This window comes from Hipposideros armiger, unplaced genomic scaffold (assembly GCF_001890085.2).
Source record: "Hipposideros armiger isolate ML-2016 unplaced genomic scaffold, ASM189008v1 scaffold_202, whole genome shotgun sequence".
NCBI lineage: Eukaryota > Metazoa > Chordata > Mammalia > Chiroptera > Hipposideridae > Hipposideros > Hipposideros armiger.
The window spans coordinates 1482149-1503516 of NW_017731552.1; the positions used below are offsets into that span (position 1 = coordinate 1482149).

The 21368-nt window shown below is 49.8% G+C and overlaps 1 protein-coding gene across 1 annotated transcript; it reads right to left on the reverse strand.

Moving 5' to 3' along the window:
• Positions 1 to 5063: 5063 nt before the first annotated feature.
• On the reverse strand, positions 5064 to 14378 carry TICAM1 (TIR domain containing adaptor molecule 1). The gene is made up of 2 exons (XM_019653344.1): positions 14236 to 14378; positions 5064 to 7622 (listed from the first exon to the last, which is right to left on the reverse strand). The coding sequence occupies exon 2, from the start codon at positions 7483 to 7485 to the stop codon at positions 5404 to 5406; it is 2082 nt and encodes a 693-aa protein (XP_019508889.1). The 5' UTR covers positions 7486 to 7622; positions 14236 to 14378; the 3' UTR covers positions 5064 to 5403.
• Positions 14379 to 21368: the final 6990 nt, after the last annotated feature.

Genomic DNA, 21368 nt, shown 5'->3' on the forward strand with positions numbered 1-21368 from the left:
GCAGTGTCACTGGCCCTCATATGTGGGATCCGAACCGGGGCCCTCTGGCATCCCAAGCGAGTTCTTAACCATCGCGCCACTCGGCCGGCCCCGTAAATGAATTTTAAATGGGGTGTTCAGAGAAGCCCCCATTGAGAGGATGACATTTAAGCAAAGATCTCGAGGAGGAAGCTATGTAGGTGTCTGGTGGAAGGGCATTCCAAGCAGAGAGAGCCTGTTCAAAGGCCCTGGGGCACCAGCAGGCCTGGTGTAGTGGAGGATCAAAGAGGAGGCCGTAGTGGATGAGCAGAGTGAATGAGGGGGGGAGACGGAGGAGGAGAGGGCAAGGAGGGGATGGGGTAGGTTGTGCAGGGATGTGTAGGTTGTGGGGAGGACTTGGGCTTTTACCCCGAGGGAGGTGGGAGCCCGGGAGGGTTGTGGGCAGAGGGAGGGGCAGTACCTGATGTGGGTGCTCACAGGCGCCCTCTGGCGGCTGCAGGCGGGACACTGTGGGGGGAGGGGCGGGGACGGGATACAAATCAGTCCCATTAGGGTCTCTGGGAAGGAGAATTGGGTGGCTGGGGACGGGGAACGTGGGGTGGGGCGGCAACTTGACCCCATTTCCTTTTTGGTTACGTTTGACTTTTGAAGCATGGAAATGTATTCCCCGTCGAACAGAAAATAATTTTAAATACGCATCTATCAATTGTGTGGTTGTATGCAGTGCCACATTGGCTGTTGGGAAGGATGGAGGCTGGGGGGAGGTGTCATCTCTTCTGTGTCTCACCAGGCAGTGGGGCAACCAGACTGTACTAGAGGTAGATTTGTGAGACTCAAATGCAGCCCCCCCCATCCCCCACCCCCCGACCAGCTCTACCCAAGCTGAGTGAGCCTCAGCCTTAGCTGCAGCCGTGCATGTACTATGTGACATTGGACAAAGCAGTATCCAATCTGAGCCCAGAGGGTGGGAGACCGTTTGTAAAATATCTATCTCAGAAAGCAGGGACACAGCTATTGACCTCTGAAAACAAATCATCTGTTATTTATTCACATTTCACAGTTTATCTTTAAGGCTGTTTGGCCCGGAGTGGCCAGGGAACTTGCCCAGGAAACACCTAGGCCCACGTGGGCACGTGGTTTGGGCTGGCCTCTGAGCTGGTTGTGGCCACCAGGGGGCGCTGGGGCAACAGGAACTGTGGCTGAGCCCCCAACTCGGCCCCTCCTAGAGTTGCCCTATCCTATGTGGCCTCCCCTGCAGGCTTTTGTCATGAGCTGCCCACCTCCAGGAACACTTCTCACATCCCATAGTTCACTGCTCTAACTAGACTAAAGAACAAAAGGACAGCAACTTGTCTGTTCCCCTTCCCCTGATTCCCCAGCGCTGTTCCCCTCCCCCAGTTCCCCAATAAAATCTTAAATATATATATATAAAATAAAAATTGAGGCAATGAATTAACAGGCTGGTCAGTCTCCATATGGGCTAGAACAGGGGTCAGCAAACTTCTGAGATGGAAGAGCCACCAGGGGTCAGCAAACTGTGGCTCGCGAGCCACATGTGGCTCTTTGGGTACGTATTGGGTTGTCGGAAAAGTCATGAAGTATTTTGTCATGGTTTTTCAAAGGTCAGTTATTTATATAATAGAACAAAGATCAATCAATGATATATTGCCTGTTTGTTCAATAACCTTTTGCCAGCTTTCAGTGAGCTTTATAATTCCTCTTTCATAGAAGGACCTGTCTTTATCTGCAAAAAACTGAACAAGGTGCTGATTTACAGCCTCATATGAATTGAAGGTTATACCACACAAGGAGTTTTGAAGACAGAGAAACAAGTGGAAGTCTGATGGCGCAAGGTCAGGCAAGTATGGTGGGTGTGGCAACACATCCCATCCAAGCTCCAATAGTTTTTGCGGGTGATCAAACTTGTGTGTGGTCTCACGTTGTCGTGATGGAACACAATTCCTTTACAATTAACAAACTCTGGGCGTTTCTGGATGATGGATTCTTTCAAACTGTCCAATTGCCAACACTACACATTCTAATTGATTGTTTCCTTGGTAGGAGCTCAAAAAACACATCTTTAAAATCCCACCACAATGAGAGCATAACCTTCCTCTGATGAATGTCTGCTTTTGATGTCATTTGAGGTGAATCATCACGTTGGGACCAAGACCGTTTGCACACCACATTGTTGTAAACAATCCACTTTTTATCACCAGTTATCAGTCGCTTCAAAAAAAGGATCATTTTCCTCATGTTTAATGAGCATATTGCAGATGTTTATACATGCTGTCAAACGAACCTCTTTGAGTTCATGCGGAACCCAAATATTGAGCTTGCTTACGTATCCCAGCTTCTTCAGGTGGTCATGAACACTTGAATGATGGATGGTCAATGTTTCTGCAATCTCTTGTGTCAAGTAACATGGGTTTGACTCAATCAATGCCTTTATTTTGTCATCATCAACCTCAGTGGGCCTCCCTGACTGAGTAGCGTCGTTGAGATCAAAATCACCAGCACGGAATTTTGTGAACCAGCGTTGGCTCTGACGTTCTTGTAGAGCATTACCACCGTAAACTTTATGCAACTTTTCACAAGCTTGACGCGCGTTCTTCCCTTGATGGAAGTAAAACAGTAAAATATGGCAAAAACGCACAGTTTGGTCTTCCATCTTCAACTTGTTGTAAAATCTCCAAAACTCAACCAAATTGCTCAATTTTTTTTAGAATGAAGCTAGAACTGTCAGCTGTCAAATGACAGCAATAACATAGATGCAAATGACTAGAACTTCCAAAAATGAACTAGTACCATCTGTCGCAAATATGCGTCATGACTTTTCCGACAACCCAATACGTATGGCTCTGAAGTAAAATTGAAAATGAAAATAAAACTATCTTAGTTTCATTTATAAAATTTTTAAAAGATATTATTCACATAATGATGATTATGTAAAAATATATTTATGGCTCTCAAATAATTTTTAACTTGTTGTGAGGGACAGGATTGGCTCTTCCAGAGGTTGGCAAACTTTTGAGATGGAACATACCCAAAGAGCTGCATGTGGCTTGCAAGCCACAGTTTGCCGACCCCTAGAATCCAGTAGAGAGATGCCTGGCTCCTTCTCCTGCCTGAGGGCTACTTGCACGCTGTGTGACCTTGGATAAGTGACTTCACCTCTCTGGGCCTCAATGTTCTCATCTGTAAACTGAGGACAATGATAATCTCCAGCTCCTGGCGCAGTTGGGAGAATGAAATAAGCCTGTCTGCCCTAGTCCCCTAGCTCCCAGCCTCACCCCAGTCTGTCTTCCCCACCTCAGCCACCAGAGGGCACCTGTAAGCACCTGAGTCAGGTTCCATCCCTTCTCTGCCTCCAGCCCTGCAGGGCTCCCACCTCCCTGGGTGGATGGGTGGGGAAGCCCGTCTTCCATGTGGCCCACAAGGCCCTGTACAACCTGCCGTGTCTGCTCCCTGCCCTCATCTCCTCCCTCACTCCCTTCCAGCTGCATGGGAGGAACCTTCTAGTGTTCCTCCAACAGGACAAACATGGTCTTACCCCAGGACCTTTGCACTGGCTGTTTCCTCTGCCCAGATCATCCCCACCCTATCCCACCCAGTGCTTTCCATGACCAGCTCCTTCTCTTCTTCCAGGTCTTGGCTCCAACACCACCTCCTCAGAGAGGCCCTCCCTGGCACCTGGGCCAAAGTTCTCCCTCCTGAGACACTCCCATCAGCTCGCCCTATTTATTCCTTCCAAAGTCTCTTCACTTTCTGAAATTATCTTGCTTCCTCATTTGATGACTCATTCACTACTCCCTCTCTTCACCTCCAAGTGAAGAGAGCAAGGGACAATCACATCCAACCCTATTGCACCCCAGTGCCTGGGAAAATCCTGGCATACTGCAAGGCATTCAATAAATGTTGGTCAGATGAGCAAATGGTCTGTTCACTGCCACTGTCCAGTTATTTGCAGCTGGCTCTTGTCGCCGAAACCCTCTGTGTCCAGGACCCTACCCTGCCCCACCCCATCCCAGAATCTAATCTCAGGCTTCATTTCAGTATGGCTGGAGCCTAATCTCAGGCTTTCCTCCCCAGGTTTCACTTCATCATGGCTGGGAGGCCAAGAGCAGAGCCTTGACAAAATCTGAGTCAGCCACTAAAATAGCAAGTGGTGACAGCCTGGGTGACTCATACCAGGCCTGCCCTTGGGGCAGGAGGCACTGGAGGGAAGGGCATGCAAAGTCCGTGTTCAAATCTGACAGTTGGGTGGAGGGGGCCTTCAGCTCTCTGGCTTGGCCCGCTCAAATTCACCCTTTTTGGGCCGTCATTTTCTCCCTTGGAAGTTTGGCTTCTTCAATTGTAATCTCCCACTTCCAATCCCTGTGACTCTCAGGACCAGAAGTCATCTCTTTGGGCCTCAATTTTCCTCATTTATACAATGGGCCCAATCATAGAAGCTTCTACCTCAGGGCGGGGAGTGGGGGAGGAATTTTTGGAGATTAAAATATGTTTAGATATTCAAAGACTCCAGAATTGATACATAGTGAGTGCTCAACAAACATTAATTCTATTCTCAAAATAAGATGAATCCCCTCCCTGCTGGGCATACTCAGTTAATGAGCCCTTACATTGTCCCTGGTGTTTGAGTTATCCTGTAGGATCTGCTGACGACCTTGAAACACTGGAATCATAAACCTACTGCTCAGATGAGAAAGCAGAGGTTCAGAGAGGTGAAGACACTAGCCCCAAATCTCACGGTGGGATCTGAGCCCAGTCTTGCTGGGGGCATCAAGGGAGACATCGCCCCCCTCCCCTCCGCCCAGTGTCTTTTCTCTCCTCCGGTATTAGATTCACTTTTAGCAAAGCACGTGGCCCATTGGAAGACTGCATATTCCAATTTCCCTTATAGCTACAGAGAAGCCATGTGACTCCATCCTGGCCAATGAATGAGCAAATGTGTGCAATTTCTGGTTCATGCCATTCATGGGGAGAAGAGAGCTTCTCCCTTCCAGTTCCCCTTTTTGGGAATAGTAGCGGTGTTTTTATCTTAACAAATTGCTGAGCAGAGGTCTCCAACAGAACGGCATTAGAGAAGCGTTCAATAAATATTTATTATAATTAAAATACTGTACTAATATCCCCCAGCCGATTCCCCACCACCACCATCCAGTGAGAGAGAGAGAGAGAGAGAGAGAGAGAGAGAGAGAGAGAGTTTGTAAACACTACGTCCAATTCTGGCCTCCCCAAGAGCTGGACAGTCATTGGGGGCCCATTTTGCACGATTTCCTAAGACATGAAGGTGTCCCCAGCAATGCCCTGAAAATAGCAGGTGACCCCATGTTCCACTGCTTCCCTTGGAGATAGGGGGTCTCCAAGGCCCAGCCCAAAGGGAGTCTGAGGTCAAGGTTATCAGGCTGCGTCATTTGGTCATTCTGCTTCCTGTGTCTTGTCCTCAGGCTCCTGGGTCCCTTTCTGGTTCCACATATGGTTGTTGAGCCCCAGCTGCACCATTTGTGCATGGTGGATAATGAGGGGCTGCAGTCCAGGGCTCTGAGGGGTCGCAGTGCTCTGAGGGGTCGTAGGGAAGGCTGGTGGCTGCGGGAAGGCCGGTGGTTGTGGGAAGGCCGGTGGGTGGCTGCCAGCCAGCCATGGAGGTAGGGACGGTGGCTGATGGCCAGGCCAGGTAGAAAAGGGTAGCTGGGTTCCCAGGGGCCCTTGGCCCCCATAAGGCACCTGAGTCCCAAGTGTCGTGTGGCTCCTGAAAGCTGCCTGGAGGTTCTCCATCTGCTCATGCCAGGACAAGTAGCTCTGAAGGTAGGCTGAGTACGCGGCATTCCACGCGGCTGCCTGCTGCCGCTCACCCTCCAGGCGCTGGTGCTGCTCCCGCAGGGCCCGAGTATCCTGATCCTTCTTCCAGTTGGTCTTGCAGGCCCGCAGCTTCTGGGGCTTGAAGGTGTTGGCCACCTTCCTGGCGAAGATTAGGGAGTGCTCGTCCAGCCACACCAGGCTTCTGAGCAGGCTGGACGTGTAGGGGCTAACCTGGGCCTGGGAACTCTCCAGGGGCAGGAAAGGGATCACGCAGTCTTGCCGCCCGGGCTGCGTGAGGCTGTTCATCAGCGACTGGTTCACTTGGTGCAGGCACAGGCGACGGTCAAAGTTGGCAGTGAGCAGCAGGATGGTGAAGGCCGAGTGGTCTATGGCGTCTTGCAGGCAGCACAGCTCACCACGCCCGGGCACCTGGAAATCCTCGCAGAAGGTGGCCCCATTGGGCACACCCAGAGATTCGAGCTTCTCCCGGACACGCAGGGCAATGTGCTCATCCTCCCTGGAGTGCAAGACCACAAAGTTATAGAATTTCTGCTCCGATGACTCTAACTCAGGAGAAGGGGGACATGGGCTCGATGAAGCTGGGTGAGCCAAAGGGGTAGATGGAGAGGGATTGGGAGAGGATGTCTTCGGGGCTGAGGGAGTCGGTGGGCTTGGCTGGGCTGTTGAGGAAGTGGTGTCTTCTATGGGAGGTTGTAGTGGCATCTGGTCCTTGACAGGGCAGGGATTTCTGGAGGGTGAGGGTAGAGATTTGGGGGCTGGTGACACTTCTGTGCATTCCACTGGGTAGTGGGTGCTGATGTCTGGAGCTTCGGAGGAGTCAGGCAGGCCAGCAGGGCTTGCATCTAGGGCCACCTCAGGAAGCCTGGGGCCTGGGCTGTTTGGTGGCACTGGGGTGTCAGCAATCGCCCCCGATGGAGGCCAGCTCATCTCCTCAGGCTCCTGGCAGCCCATGGGGACAGGCTCGGGCACTGGGCTGACCGGAGGCTCATCACACAGCTTGCTGGGCCCATGGGGGCTACGGTGCGAGCTGAGGAGGGCCATGGTGGGCGAATGGCTAATTTCCAAGTTGCTGGCCAGGGAGGCTGGGCTGCCAGTGGATCTCAGGGAGCACCCTCTGCTCCAGCCCAAGGGATTCTCAATGGGCTGAGGAAGACTGCGGGTCCCAGAGGACAGCGGGAGGCAGTCCAGATCAGAGTGGAGGGGCTGGAAGACCCCTGGGTCCCCAACGATGTCCCACCCACACCGGTCCCGGGCCTCCTCTTGGAGCTCCCCAAGCTGGGGGTCCTCCCTCAAGCTAGAAGCCTGGAGGGCTGCCCGGTAAGCCTCGTCCCGCACTGGGGCCGGGCACAGCTTCTCCTCGGCAAGCAGGTGGTACACCCGGGCAATGGCCCAGGACACATCTGGGGTCTCCTCCGGGGCACTGGCACTGCTGTCCATGCCGGCCCACTGGCGGGCCACAAGCCTGGCCACCGCATCCACCTTCAGGGCCTCCAGAGAGATCCTGGCCTCGGTCTCCTGGCCCAGCGTCAGGAGCACCATCGTGTGTAGGAGGTGTGCCCCCCGGCAGCCCGGGTGCAGGGTCTTCAACTTGTGCTTAAGATACAGGAGCTTGTCGTGGCCTGCCGCATGTAGAATGTCAAAGGCGCTGGAGAGAGACGGGCCCGGGCAGGCCATGGGCATCGGTGGGTATAGCCTCCGATGGAGTCGGGAGAAGCACTGGCTGGTGGAGGCATGTTCCACACCACCTGCTCTCCTGCACAGCCGGCGTCCCCTACCCGCTCACTGTACCAGGTCTCATGGGAACTACCAGAGCAGACCTGTGGAAAGCAGGAACAACAGTTAGCACCAGAAACGGGGCAGCCCTGGAAGGCAGCCCAGACACCCCTGCCTGCCTGTCTGCCCTCAAAGGTCACCGTGACCTATCATATCAGGGGGACCTTAGGCAAGATGTGTCACCTCCCCCAACCTTTGTTTCCTCCTCTGCCAGAGGACAGCAGCCAACGCTTGCTTGCCTGGTGTCACCCAGGTGGTAGACATTACTATTTTTCCCATTTGCAGATGAAGAAAGTGAATCAGAAAGGTGAAGTTGGGGCCAGCTGAGTGGCTTAGTTGGTTAAGAGCTCGCGCAAGAGTGTGAGCTCTGAACAACAGGGTCGCTGGTTCGATTCCTGGCCTGAGCTGAGCTGTTGCTGAGCTGCCAACAGGTGGCAGGATGGCTCAGCTAAAAAAAAAAAAAAAGGTGCAGTCACTTTTGCCCAAAGTCACACAGCCAGTGAGTGACAGAGCTGGGATTTGAACCCAAGCAGTTTGGCTCCAGAGACTGTGTGCCTAACCACAAGAGTACACTGCCTATTAGGATCATAATAAGCCCACTTATGAGATTGTTTCAAGGAACTGAGTTGTGTTAGCATATGCAAAGTTCTGAGTCCAATGACTGAAAGTCAGTAAGTGCTCAATACTGACTTCCCTTAAAAGGGAAGTAGTCAGCCTCCTAGATGGCCCCGATGACCCCCATACCCTAGTATTCACGGGCTTGGGTAGTCCTTCCAACATTGTGCCAGAGTTGATCTCAGTGATTGACAGAATATGGCAGAAGTGATGGGGTGTCTCTCGTCACATTAGGTTATAAAACACACTGGCTTTCTTCTTGGTCACTCTCTTTCTCTGTCACGCTGCTGGGGGGACGCCATGCTGTGACCAGCCCTCTGGAGACGCCCACATGGTGAGCAACTGTGGCCTCCCACTACCAGCCACGTGAGGGAGCCAGCTTGGAGTCCCACTGACTCCAGCCCTTGTCGAGTCTTCAGATGAAAAGGCTCCAGCTGGCAGCTTGACTTTGACCTTATGAGAGACTCTGATTCAGAACCCCCCACCTACATGGCCCCAGGCTCCTGACACTCAGAAACTGGTTGCAATCATAAATGTTTGCTGATTTTAAGCCACGAAGTTCTGGCTTCTGATATAAGCTAACTGATATAAGTGGCATTGTTAATAGGGTATGCTAACCATCACCAAGTGCCGGCTCTATGTCTAACAGCGCTGCCAGGCCATTGGAGGCTATTTCCTCTTCACTCCATTTCTCAAAAACTGCCACGCTGATTCCACTTCAGGCTCTCTGCAGGCGCTGTTCCCTCTGCTTAGAGTGCCTTATCCCCAGACCTTTTGCCTGGGTGATCTTACTCCCACCACTCAGCTCTCAGGTACAATGGCATGGCCTCCAGGGAGCCCTCCACGACCACCTCAGCTCCCCATACCAGTCTGTCTCTCCCATACCACCCTATTCCCCCCACAACAGAATTTGCCACTGGGCAAACTTTTCTTGTGTGTTAAACCTTTCACATTTACTATCTGCCTTCTGACCAATGGGCATCAGAGGGTATGGGCTGAGTCTCTCCTGAGTACTGTGGGGGTCATTGAGCCACAGGACAGGTACCTAACAAATACTTGTTGAATGAATGAATGAGGTACTTGTATTCTCCCAATGTTGTGGAGAGAAAACAGGCACAGAGAGAAGGCCTTTCCAAGGGCATATAACAAAGACATTAGGGAGGGTATCCCAAACCCCATAATTTAAGTCACCACATGCTCAAAGCATGTCATATTCAGACTTGGGAAAAACATAGGTCCCTTCTAGGGGGGTGAGGACAAGGTATCTGCCCCTTGGCTCGCCGAGGCATTTTGCCTGCTCCATCCTAGTACCCACCTGTGCTGAGACCTTATAGCCTAGAGCAGTGCTTCTCAACTGGGAGCCACTCTGTCCTCCCAGGGGACACTGGGTAATATCTGGGGACATTTTTGGTTGTCATGACTGCAGGGAACGGTGCCCCTGGCATTGAGTGGGTGGAGGCCAGGGATGCTGCTCCACACACGACAGTGCCCAGCATGGCCCTGCGACAGGGTGATCCGGCCCCAAATGTGCCAGGTGCTGAGGCTGAGGGACCCCGGTCTAGACCAAGAGCTGATTCATTAATCAATCCCCCTTTGCTGATAAATCACAGACCTCATTGTATAAATGATTCAGGATTTTAAAAAGTTTCATTTTGAGCAGATGTCACGTGGCCCACTGGGGCCCCAGGGTTGGTGATTCCAAGACAGCCAGACACAGGGCAGAGAGAGCACTGGGGGGAACTGGTGTTCAGCAGTGCAGGTGTGAGGGGGTGTCACTGAGCAGACAATAGGAGTGGGGATGTGTGGCGTGGTGGGGGAAGGATGTAAGGAGGTCAGTGGCTGTCTGGCTGTTTCAAAAATGGAGGCGGCCTGACATGATGAAATGCTGATCAGGAGAGAGCAGAGACCCAAACAATGGAGCTGACTTCCTAGTGCAGGGGACAATCAACAATAAATGAGTGAAACTCTCAGTATATCAGCTAGTGATAAATGCCACCGAGAAACATAACAGGGAGAAGTAGGGTCATGAACACCCAGAATCGGGACTTTGTAGTTTTAAACACTGTGCATGGTTGCGGAATGCCTCAATGAGAAGAGAGATTGCAACAAGACATAAAAATGGGGAGACAGTGACCCATGGGGTCATCTGAGGGAAGAGAGTTCCAGGAAGAGGGAAGAGCCCGTGCAAAGGTCCTGGGGCAGGACCAGGCCAGACATGTTGGAGGAACAGTGAGAGGCCAGTTTGGCTGGAGCAGAGTGAGCAGGAGGGAAAGAAGGAAGAGAGGAGGGCAGTGAGAGGACTGGGACAGGTAGTGCAGGGTCATGTGGGCCTCGGGAGGACTTGGGTTTTTACCCCAAGTGAGGGGGGCCTCAAAACCAAAATCAGGGGTGGCCAGATGGCTCAGTTGGTTAGAGCATGAGCTCTGAGCAAAAGGGTTGCCAGTTCGATTCTTATAATGGCCAGTGAGCTTCGCCCCCCGCAACTAGATTGAAGACAATGACTTGAGCTGAGCTGCCGGTGGACGGCCGGATGGCTCAGTTGGTTAGAGCATGCGTGCTCTTAACAAGGTTGCCGGTTTGACTCCTGCATGGGATAGTGGGCTGTTCCCCCAGAAGCTAGATTGAAAACGGCGACTGGACTTGGAGCTGAGCTGCGCCCTCCACAACTAACACTGAAGGACAACAACTTGACTTGGAGCTGATGGGTCCTGGGAAAAGCACATTGTTCCCCAATAAAGTTAAAAAATAAAAATAAAAATCACCTTGGACCTGTCTGAATGCAGTGGACTTGACTTGCGGGTGTTGCCGTGAGAGAAAATGGGCTCAGCGGAACTACATTTGCTAAAATTTGAAGACAAGCCAGAAATTCAGATTTTCAGGAAGCTGCTATGTTTTGCCAAGTTGGCAATCAATTCAAATAATTTTAAGAGACCTTGTGAGCTTAAAAAAAAAAAAAAGAAAAAGAAAAAAAAGTGGGCCAGTGTGCCATCCCTGGAGGAAAAACTCTAAACCTATTTGTTACATAATAAATAAATGAAGTGTGTGTGAGGAAAAGGAAAGGATACATACATAGTATTCATTCAAGAAGTAATTTTTCAGCTTCTGTCATATAATATGCACCACTGAACATACCAGGACAGAAAGAAGAAGAAAACAAATAGATTCTTCCCTCTTGGAGCTGACAGTGTAGTGGGTATGACATATATATTATATATAATATACGTAATTCAGAAGAAACAGCATGTGTAAAGGCCCTGAGGCAGGACCATACCTGGTGTGTTGGAGGAACAGAGAGGAGCCCCCCTGTGGCTGGAGCAGAGTGAGTGAGGTGGAGAGAGGGAGGAGGGGAGGGCAGGGAGGTGACTGAGCAGGTCGTGCAGGATTTTGTGGGCTGTAGGGAGGATTTGGGCTTCTACCCAGAGGGAGGTGGGAGCCCTGAGGGCTGTGTGCAGAGGGGTGGGGGGACCTTATTCAGGCTCACAGGCCAGAGAGGCTACTGCAGGGAGGATAGACTATTGAGGGCAAGGACTGCAGCAGGGGTGCTGGGGACCAAGGTGGAGGTGTCTGGTTCAGGCAACGATGGGGGCTGGATCAGGTGGTGATCTTGAAGGACGGAAATGGTTGGATTTGTGGATAATTTGGAGACAAGGGGAGCAGGAGTAGGCAAGGAGGGCACTTGGGCTTTTGGCTTGAATGTTTGAGACTGGGATGATGTGGGAGGAGCTGGTTTGGGGTCAGAAGGGAGTAATCAAGGGTTGTTTTAAGCATGATTCATTTGATCAGTTCTTCCCTGTGCTGCCTTCCATCACCTCCCTGCCCTCACCTCCTCCCATTTCCCCCTCACTCCCTCTGATCCAGCCACACATTCCTTAAACACCACTTTCCTAAACACTCCAGGCTGGATCCTGCCTCAGGGCTTTTGAACCAGCTGTTCCCTCAGCCTAGAATACCCCCAGATATCCAAACAGCTGGCTGCCTCACTCCCTCGCCTCCTTTGGCTCTCAGTTCAAATGTCACTTCCTCATCAAGGTCAGACGTTGGCTACCCTGCTTAACACTGAATTCTATTCCTTCACACTTCCTGCTTTTTTTTATTTTCTCCTTTCAAATTTACACCACCTGACACTATCGATTTTACTTGTTTTCTTGGTTGAATATGCTTTGCTTCCTACTTCAGTAAGCACCACTAACACAGGAATTTTTGTCTGTTGTTCACAGCTGTATCTCTGGTGACTGGCATACATTAGGTACTTAATAAATACTTATTAACTGAATACATCAACAACTGGACAGGACAGCACCTGGCACATAGTAAGTGCTCAGAAAATGTTTTCTGCCTGAACCTTCTCTCCCCAGCAAGACAATAAGGCTAATCTGCTCCCACCAGGACTGACACATAGGAGAGGTGCAATTCACTGCTTTTGGCTAATAAAGAAATGTTACTTGGAAGACTATTCTGCCATTAGAAAAGATGAAATAGTGCCATTTGCAACAACATGGATGGATCTTGAGATTATTATGCTAAGCGAAATAAGTCAGACGGAAAAAGTGGAGAACCATATGACTTCACTGATATGTGGTATATAAAACTGAAAACAACAAAGGAACAAGACAAACAAATGAAGAAAACAAAAACTCATAGACACATACAATAGTTTAGTGGTTACCAGAGGGTAAGGGTGGAGGGGGGTGGTAGATGAGGGTAAAGGGGGTCAAATATATGGTGATGGAAAGAGAACTGACTCCGGGTGGTGAACACACAATGTGCTATATAGATGATGTATTTTAGAATTGTACACCTGAAATCTATGTAACTTTGCTAACAATTGTCACTCCAATACACTTTAATTAAAAAAAAAAAAAAGACAGAAAGAAATGTTATAACAAGACCTGGAAAATAAAACATAGCCAGACTGCCTCTGAAAAATGTATAGGAAACTGAAGGGGCATTTATTCAACAAATGTTTATTGAGCACCTGCTATGTGCAGGCCTCTTCCCACGCCTGGATCCCAGGAATCCTGCCAAGCCAGTGGGGAACCTACGGGATACCTGCCCTCTGCTTTTGGTGCACATAACTGTGACCGTTCACAGTTTTGCTTATTGTTTTGGCTGTGGGCACTACTTGGTCCCTACTGTATGCCCAGCATACTGAACAGTGTCTCCTGGCATACAACAGGTGCCCTATAAACGTTTGTTGAAGAATGAATGAATGCCCCTTAATCAGAGAAATAAACGGAGGCTCAGAAAGTTTTGGAAGCCTGCTCCACCCACCCACAGAAACTCTGGAACCCACCCCCCAGACCTCCAGCCTGCCCCAGGCACACTGTGGTGCCCCCTTCCCTTATCCCTGCCATAGCCACAGGGAGAGGGAAAAAACGGGCAGAGCGGGGAGGGTGTGCCCTGCTGATCGCCTGGGGCCACCTGGGCTCTGAGTGGTGCCAGTGCCAGTACTGGGCAGCTCCTGATACCAATCCCATGCTCCACGGAAAGGGATGGAGGGTAGGGGACTGGCGATTCCCGGAAGGCCCCGATCTCAGCTGATCCAGGGCAGACTGAGGGAAGCGTGTTCCTACCATAAAAGCGGCTCCCAGGGGCCTCTGAGAAAGGTGGGGATTCAGTGCACGGAAGGCGCTGAGGGGAGAGGCAGCGCGGGCAGTGGGGCGGCGCTCCTAGGGCAGAGAAAGCTCCCAGACTTGGGAAGGAATCAAAAACATGTGGGAGAAATGGGGGGAGGTTGGGAAGAAATGGGGGAGGTTGGGGGAGATATGGGGGACTGGAAAGGAGTTCCGGGTGTTGGAGCGGAATTTGGGGTGTAGGAGAGCAATTCGACGTATGGGAGCAATCGGGGGTGGGGTGTTGGGAGGACCTGGGTCACCGTGGAGGGGAGCTGGAGCCCTGAGAGCGGGACCGAAAACGCCGCGCACGGATGCCATAAGCTGTGGCGGCCGAGGCAGCTGGCCTGGAACCCTGGCGAGGAGCCGTGGGCGCCCGGCTACCTGCAGGCGCCCCTCCCCAGCCGGCCCTGGACGCTTCTACACTTACCTGGATTCCGGGGTTGGCCCGCCGAGCCTCTCGCGTCCTCGGGTCGGAGGTTTGTGGCCAGATAGCCTAGCGGCGGTGCCCGCCGAGGACCGAGCGCGGAAGGCGCGCGAGCGGACCCGCCCCCAAGGCCTCCGCCTGCCTCTTCCGCGGCCCGGCGGGGAGGAGAGAAGGGAGATGAGGTCACGCTTTCCCAGCGGGACGGGGAAAGTCCCCGAGGCTTCCCGCAGCGCCACCCTCCTCCGCTCCGCACACCGCCCCAGACAGCAAGTGTAGGCACCTCCCGTGCGCGCTCTGGGGACCACAACAGGGGACAAGAGGGACAAAGCTCTGCCCGGAAGGGGGTGAGGGGAGGGCGGAGTCGGGGGCACAGTCTAGTGAGAAAGGAACCACAATTTAAAATTAGATAATCTCCATTATAATCAGTTCTGTCCAGGAACGAGAACAAGCCTGGGATAATGGGGGAGACACCCGAAATTGGGAGGAAGAGAAATCGTGGCTACCCAAGGGGAATTTGCGGAAACCCATGTGGTTGGAAGAGGGGCAGCAAGATGGCATATCTTGAAGCTGCAAACACGACGTTTTAGAATTCACAGGGGTCCTAACCTTTTGGGGGTCCTGTACCCAGAGTGGACACATCCGTGGGACACAGTACCCAGCGCCCGTCATACTGTCAGGGGCCCACGAAAATGTTTCATATCTTTTAAAATCAGAAAAAAAAAAGGTAGAATTCAGCCTGGATTATGTTTATTTTTATAACAATGAAGTTGTAAATGTAATTTTTATTTATTTTTTAATGGAGGAAGGGGCCTACGAAATTATTAATGCCTTTATCTGGCCTTTTGTCAACCTGGAGAATAGAGGAGCCTTTTATCAAAATACCATTTCTAGATGCATAAAACAAAATACAAGGAGGTAACAAGGACATTATGTTGAAATGCATTTATTAAAATATACATTTTAAACAAATTAGTGATCCATCATTGGATGAATGAATCAACAAAGTATGGTATATTGATTCAATGGACTATGTATTGTTCAGCCTTAAAAAGGAAGGAAAGGGCCAGCTCAGTGGCTCAGTTGGTTAAGAGCTCGCTCAAGAGTTTGAGCTCTGAGCAACAGGGTCCCCGGTTTGATTCACGGCCTGAGCTGAGCTGCTGCTGAGCTGTCAACCGGTGGCAGGATGGCTCAGCTAAAAAAAAAACAAAAAAAGGAAGGAAATCCTGACACATGCTACCCGATATTAATAGATGAGCCTGGAGGACATGATGCTCAGTGAAATAAGCCAGTCACAAAAGGACAAACAAATACTGTGTGATTCCCCTTATATGAGGTCCCCAGAGGAGTCAGACTCATAGAGACAGGAAGTAGATGGTGGTGCCAGGGGCTGGGGGAGGAGAGTGAGTGTTTACTAGGGACAGAGTTTCAGTTTGAGAAGATGAGAAAGTTCTGGAGATGATTGGTGGGGATGGCTGCACAACAATGTGAGTGTACTTAATGCCACTGAATTGTGCATCTAAAAATAGTTGAGATGGTAAGTTTTATGTTAAGTATGTTTTACCACAATTTTAAAAACTAAAAAAAAATACTTGTAAGACAATCATTTAAAAAGTACTTGTGGGGCTGGCTGAGTGGCTCAGTTGGTTAAGAGCTCGCTCAAGAGTTTGAGCTCTGAGCAACAGTGGTTCGAGTCCCGACACGAGCTGAGCAGCCGCTGAGCTGCCAACAGGTGGCAGGATGGCGCAGCTAAAAAAAAAAAAAAGTACTTGTGAAATAGATCTATACCGAACAAAACAAACTACACTTAGTGATGTACCTTTATCACCATACTAAGTAACAAGAGCTAATAACCACAGTGGTTTTGTAGTCGTGATGAGTGTCAGCTGTATTTCGAGCCATCTGCAGCAATGGGATTTGATATGAAAATACCTGTGATTTTCAATTGGGGACAAAGTCACAAGTCCTGCCGTTGCCTTTGTTCATAATTAAGGAAATGATAAATATTGGTTAGAGTCAGTGAAAATAAAGATATGTGTGTTTTCCCATCAGTTAATGAACACCCTGAATTCCATCATCAGGTCCCCCAAGAGGATCATGTATCATAGGCCAAAGTTCACTTAAAGGTTCATGGGGGGGAGAAGCAAATGGAAATTATATGGATGCACCTTGTGGGGCCCTTACTTATTTAGTGCCTGTCTCCAGTGAGGGAAACATTTTATTGAGTTCCTACTGTGTGCCAGGCATATCTAGGCTCTGGGGATACATCAGAAAGGAAGAAACAAGTGATCCCTGCCTTTGGGGCCTCTGGAGCTGGAGGGGAAGAGGGCATTAAACCCATCTTCCCATGCCTCTCTTCCCCCTGTCCCACCATCACCAATTTTTGGTGCCTGTCCTCATGCCAAACACACCTTGGGCGCTCATCTGATCCACGTCTTAACCTTTCCAGGTAGATTTGAATGTATCCATTTTATAGGTGAGAAAACTGAGACTCAGAGGAAGTAACAGGGCTGGAGCACCCTGGCTTCCAGGGGAAACCCTGGGCTGCAGATGGATAAGTCTAACCACCTGCAGACAGGTGTGCTTGTCCACCTCCCTTCTTCAGTGAAAGAAAGACAACGTTCCACTTGAGGTCCTCATTCCTATCCAACTTCTCTCCCTCTTGCTCCAGGGAGGGGGCCCTCCACTTGGGTGTCCATTCCTTCAGTTCTGCACACGTATACATGTATCCAGGAATGTGCTATTTAGCATTCTTCAGTCTGGTTTGGCTTTTTTTTTTTTTTAAGATTTTATTGGGGAATTGGGGGAGGGGAACAGCACTGGAGAATCGGGGAAGGAACAGACAAGTTGCTGTCTTTTTGTTCTTCAGCCTAGTTGTGGAGGACGTTGGTTCACTGGCCTATGTTGGTATTATCATTGCGCTCTTTCTGGCTGAGGCAGATCGGTCGCCGGCCATTGGACAGCCTCTCATGGTGGCTCTTGGCAGCTCACTCTGGCTGCCATCCCTCATGCCGGCTGCCAGCCACTCATGGTAGCTTATGGCAGCCCACTGCAGCTTCACTGCAGCTTACACTGTCACCGGCGACTCATGGCAGCCCAGCTCCAGGTCGAGCTGTTGTTCACCATCTTAGCTGTAGAGGGTGCAGCGTCACTGGCCCTCCTAAGGAATCTGAACTGGGGCCCTGCTGCTCAGAGCTGGCGTCCCAAGCCAACTCTTAACCAATGCCCCACTTAGCTGGCCCTGGTTTGGCTTTTTAATTCACATCCGCCAGAAGTCAGCAAACATTTTTCTGTAAAGGACCAGATAGTAAATACTGTCGTGTTACTGGCTAAACCATCTATGTTACACTACTCCATGCTACCATTGTAGCTTGAAAGCAGTCACAGGTGTTACATCAATAAATGAGGGTGGCTGTGTGTCAATAAAGCTTTATGTACAAAATCAGACAGCAGGCCAGACAGTGGCTGTAGTTCACCGACTCCAGACATAGATAGAATCAATATTTAGCTTTATTCAGTCATCTCTAACATTTTTCTAATTCAATATATGTAGCTCAACCTTTTTCTTTCTAAGTGTGTTATGATCTCAGTAAGCATCGCTGTATCATAATTTATTAAGTCCCCTGTCATTGGACAGGCTGGTTGCTTTCACTATTCCCCAAAAACAGGCATCACTACCTTACAAGGCAGTAGTTAACACAATGCAGGGGGGAAAGTTTGAGTGCTGGGTTGAAATACTTACTTTGACACCTACTAGCTGTGAGGTGGGGCTGAGGGCAAGCCCTGTGAGATGTGCCTCAGTTTTTCTTTGTAACATGGAGATAATAGCACCTGTTGACAGGGTTTCTGTAGGGAAGCTGTCGAGAAGGGGAACTTCTGGGGCTTCTCCAACGTGGAGAAGATACATTCTTGCTCTTACTAAATAATGCCTATTGTTCTCCAAATCAGTTTTCTCTGTGCTCCCACCGGAAGTGAACAACAGGGCTCATTTCCCTACCCACCACCAAATGTTACTTTCACTTTCTTAATTTATGTTTGAAGTATAATTACAGGGCCTAAAGTATATAAATCTTAAATGAACAGCTCAGTGGACTTTTGCATATATACACACACCCTGTAGCCAACAGCCAGATCAACATATAGGTCATTTTCAGCCCCCAGCAGTCCCTGTCGGCCCCTTCTCCATTATTACTCACTAGGCAACTACTATTTATAGTTTCTCTCATCATAGTTTAGTTTCACCTGTCTTGAAACTTCATTGAAATGGAACCAGAGTATGGATTTTTTTTTAAGTTTTTTTTTTAAATTGGGGAATGGGGGATGGGAACAGCGCTGGGGAATTGGGGGAAGGGAAACAGACAAGTTGCTGCCCTTTTGTTCTTCAGTCTAGTTGTGGAGGACGTTGCTTCACTGGCCCAAGTTGACACCATCATTGCGCTCTTCCAGGGCAAGGCAGATCAGTTGCCGGCTTCTGGACGGCCACTCACGCTGGCTGGTGGCTACACATGGTAGCCCATGGCAACCCACTGTAGCAGGGGCTGCAGCCTACACCATCGCAGGCGACTCACGGCAGCCCAGCTCCAGGTTGAGCTGTTGTTCAGCATCTTAGCTGTAGAGGGCAGTGTCACTGGCCCTCATATGTGGGATCCGAACCGGGGCCCTCTGGCGTCCCAAGCCAGCTCTTAACCAACGCGCCACTCGGCCGGCACTGGATTCTTTTGTGTCTGGCTTCTTTCACTCAGTATCATACCCTGTGAGTTTCATCCATGTGGTTATGAATATCGGTAATTTAGCCTTGTTCCTTGCTGTATAATATTCCACAGTGAATCTGCCCCAATTTGCTTATCTGTTCTCTTCTGAATGTACATTTGGCTTGTGTTTCAGTTGAGGGCTGTTAGAAATAAAGCTGCTGTGAACATTTGGAGGCAAGTCTTTGTGTGGACACCCACTCATATTTAGCTTGGGTGTAGTCCCAGGAATGGGGCTGCTAGAACAGAGGGGAGGTGTCCCATGTTGCTGTTTCAGTGAGGCTTTGTAAATCCTTGCCCATCAGACCCAGAGCCCTCAGGAGAAAGTGACATCACCCTGCCCTCACTAATGAGAAAACACAGAAGATCATTTCAGCTTTCGAGCGGGCCTGTGAGGTAAGCCAAAGTCCCCCTCTCACCTCTGTGCCTCAGTTGGGGACAGACATCATGCTGTTCCATCCCATCACTCTAGCATCAAGCATTTGCTTCCCTGTTCTCCAACATTGCCATTGATATCTACTGCTGGAGATGTGCCCACACCCTTAGCCCTAGTATTATATGAGGTCGGACAATTAAGTTCGCGAATTTGTTGTAATGATATTGCTAACCTTTTTTGATATCAGAGGGATTATTCATTATTAATTTGTACCAACTGGACAAACAGTTAACCAAGTTCACTATTTGGAAGTGCTGAAAAGGCTGCATGAAAAAGTTAGACGACCTGAACTTTTCGCCAACAATTCATGGCTCTTGCATCACGACAATGCACCAACTCACATGACATGGTCTGTGAGGGAGTTTTTAGCCAGTAAACAAAGAACTGTGGGCCAGCCGAGTGGCGCGTTTGTTAAGAGCTGGCTTGGGACGCCAGCTCTGAGCAGCAGGGCCCCGGTTTGGATCCCACATAAGGGCCAGTGACACTGCCCTCTACAGCTAAGATGGTGAACAACAGCTCAACCTGGAGCTGGGCTGCCGGTGACGGCGTAGGCTGCAGCCCCTGCTACAGTGCGCTGCCATAAGCTACCGTGTGTGGCTGGCAGCCAGTGTGAGTGGCTGGCAGCCGGTGTGAGTTGCCAAGAGCCGCCATGAGTGGCTGTCCAGAGGCCAGTGACCAATCTGCCTCACCCAGAAAGAGTGCAATGATAATACCAACATGAGCCAGTGAAGCAACTCCTCCACAACTAGACTGAAGAACAAAATGACAGCAACTTGTCTGTTCCCCTCCCCCAATTCCCCAGTGCTGTTCCCCTCCCTCAATTCCCCAATAAAATATTTAAAAAATAAATAAACAAAGAACTGTATTGGAACATTCCCCTACTCAACTGATCTGGCCCCCAATGATTTCTTTCTATACCCAAAGATGGAAATATTGAAAGGAAGACATTTGGATGACATTCAGGACATCAAGGGTAATACGACAGCTCTAATGGCCATTCCAGAAAAAGTTCCAGAATTGCTTTGAAGGGTGGACTAGGTGCTGGCATCGATGCTTAGCTTCCCAAGGGGAGTACTTCGAAGATGACTGTAGTGATATTCAGCAATGAGATATGTAGCACTTTTTCTAGGATGAGTTCACAAACTTAATTGTCAGACCTTGTATGTGTGGCTCAATGTTTATATTGGGTTGTTGGAAAAGTCATGACGCATTTTTGCAATGAAAAACAGAAAAAAATACGTCATGACTTTAATGACAACGTAATAGTTACTGTAGCAAAACACATCACAGCTTTTAAATAGTGGGACAAATATTTAAGTAAGCAGTAAGATGTAACAGGAAGTACAGTATGGTGGTCCCAAGCAGAGGCTGGCAAGCTTTTCCTGTAAAGGATCAGAGTAAGAATTTTAGGCTTTGTGAGTCATGGACTTTGCAAAGGAGACGACCCTCCATCTTCTCACCCCATCCTTTAATATAGAAGGGATTTCCCCTGGGCCACTGACATTATTCTTTTTATTAAGAAAAGTTTGCACTCTCTCATCTGTCAGAACAGAGATGAATGTGAAAGAGCAGAATGGATGCTGCCTGTGATGAATAAATAGCCCTCTAATTACATCATAATTGACTTTATGAAGTAACGTGGGAAAACATGTTTAAAGCCAGTAAATTAGTGTTAACTTGTTATGCGGCAATAGCTAACTAATACATACTGTTTTGCAGAGGGGAGCAATAATGGGCAGAGAGGGGAAGCCAGTCAGCCAAGCTCCTCCAGCAAGTCAGGGTACATGCAGAAAGACAAGAACCCTGACTTGCTTGCCAGACCTTCATAGGCTCCGGACCCAACCCTCCTGAGTCTGAGGCTCAGGTCCAACACTTATTGATCGGGAGACTTTGAGCAAATTATTTTTTTACCTGCCTCAGTTTCCCCATGTGTAAAATGGGGAGATTAATAGCAG

What these genes read in the sequence shown, in the direction of transcription:
- TICAM1 (XM_019653344.1), bottom strand. Translation starts at nt 7,485, where the DNA reads ATGCCCATGGCCTGCCCGGGCCCGTCTCTCTCCAGCGCCTTTGACATT.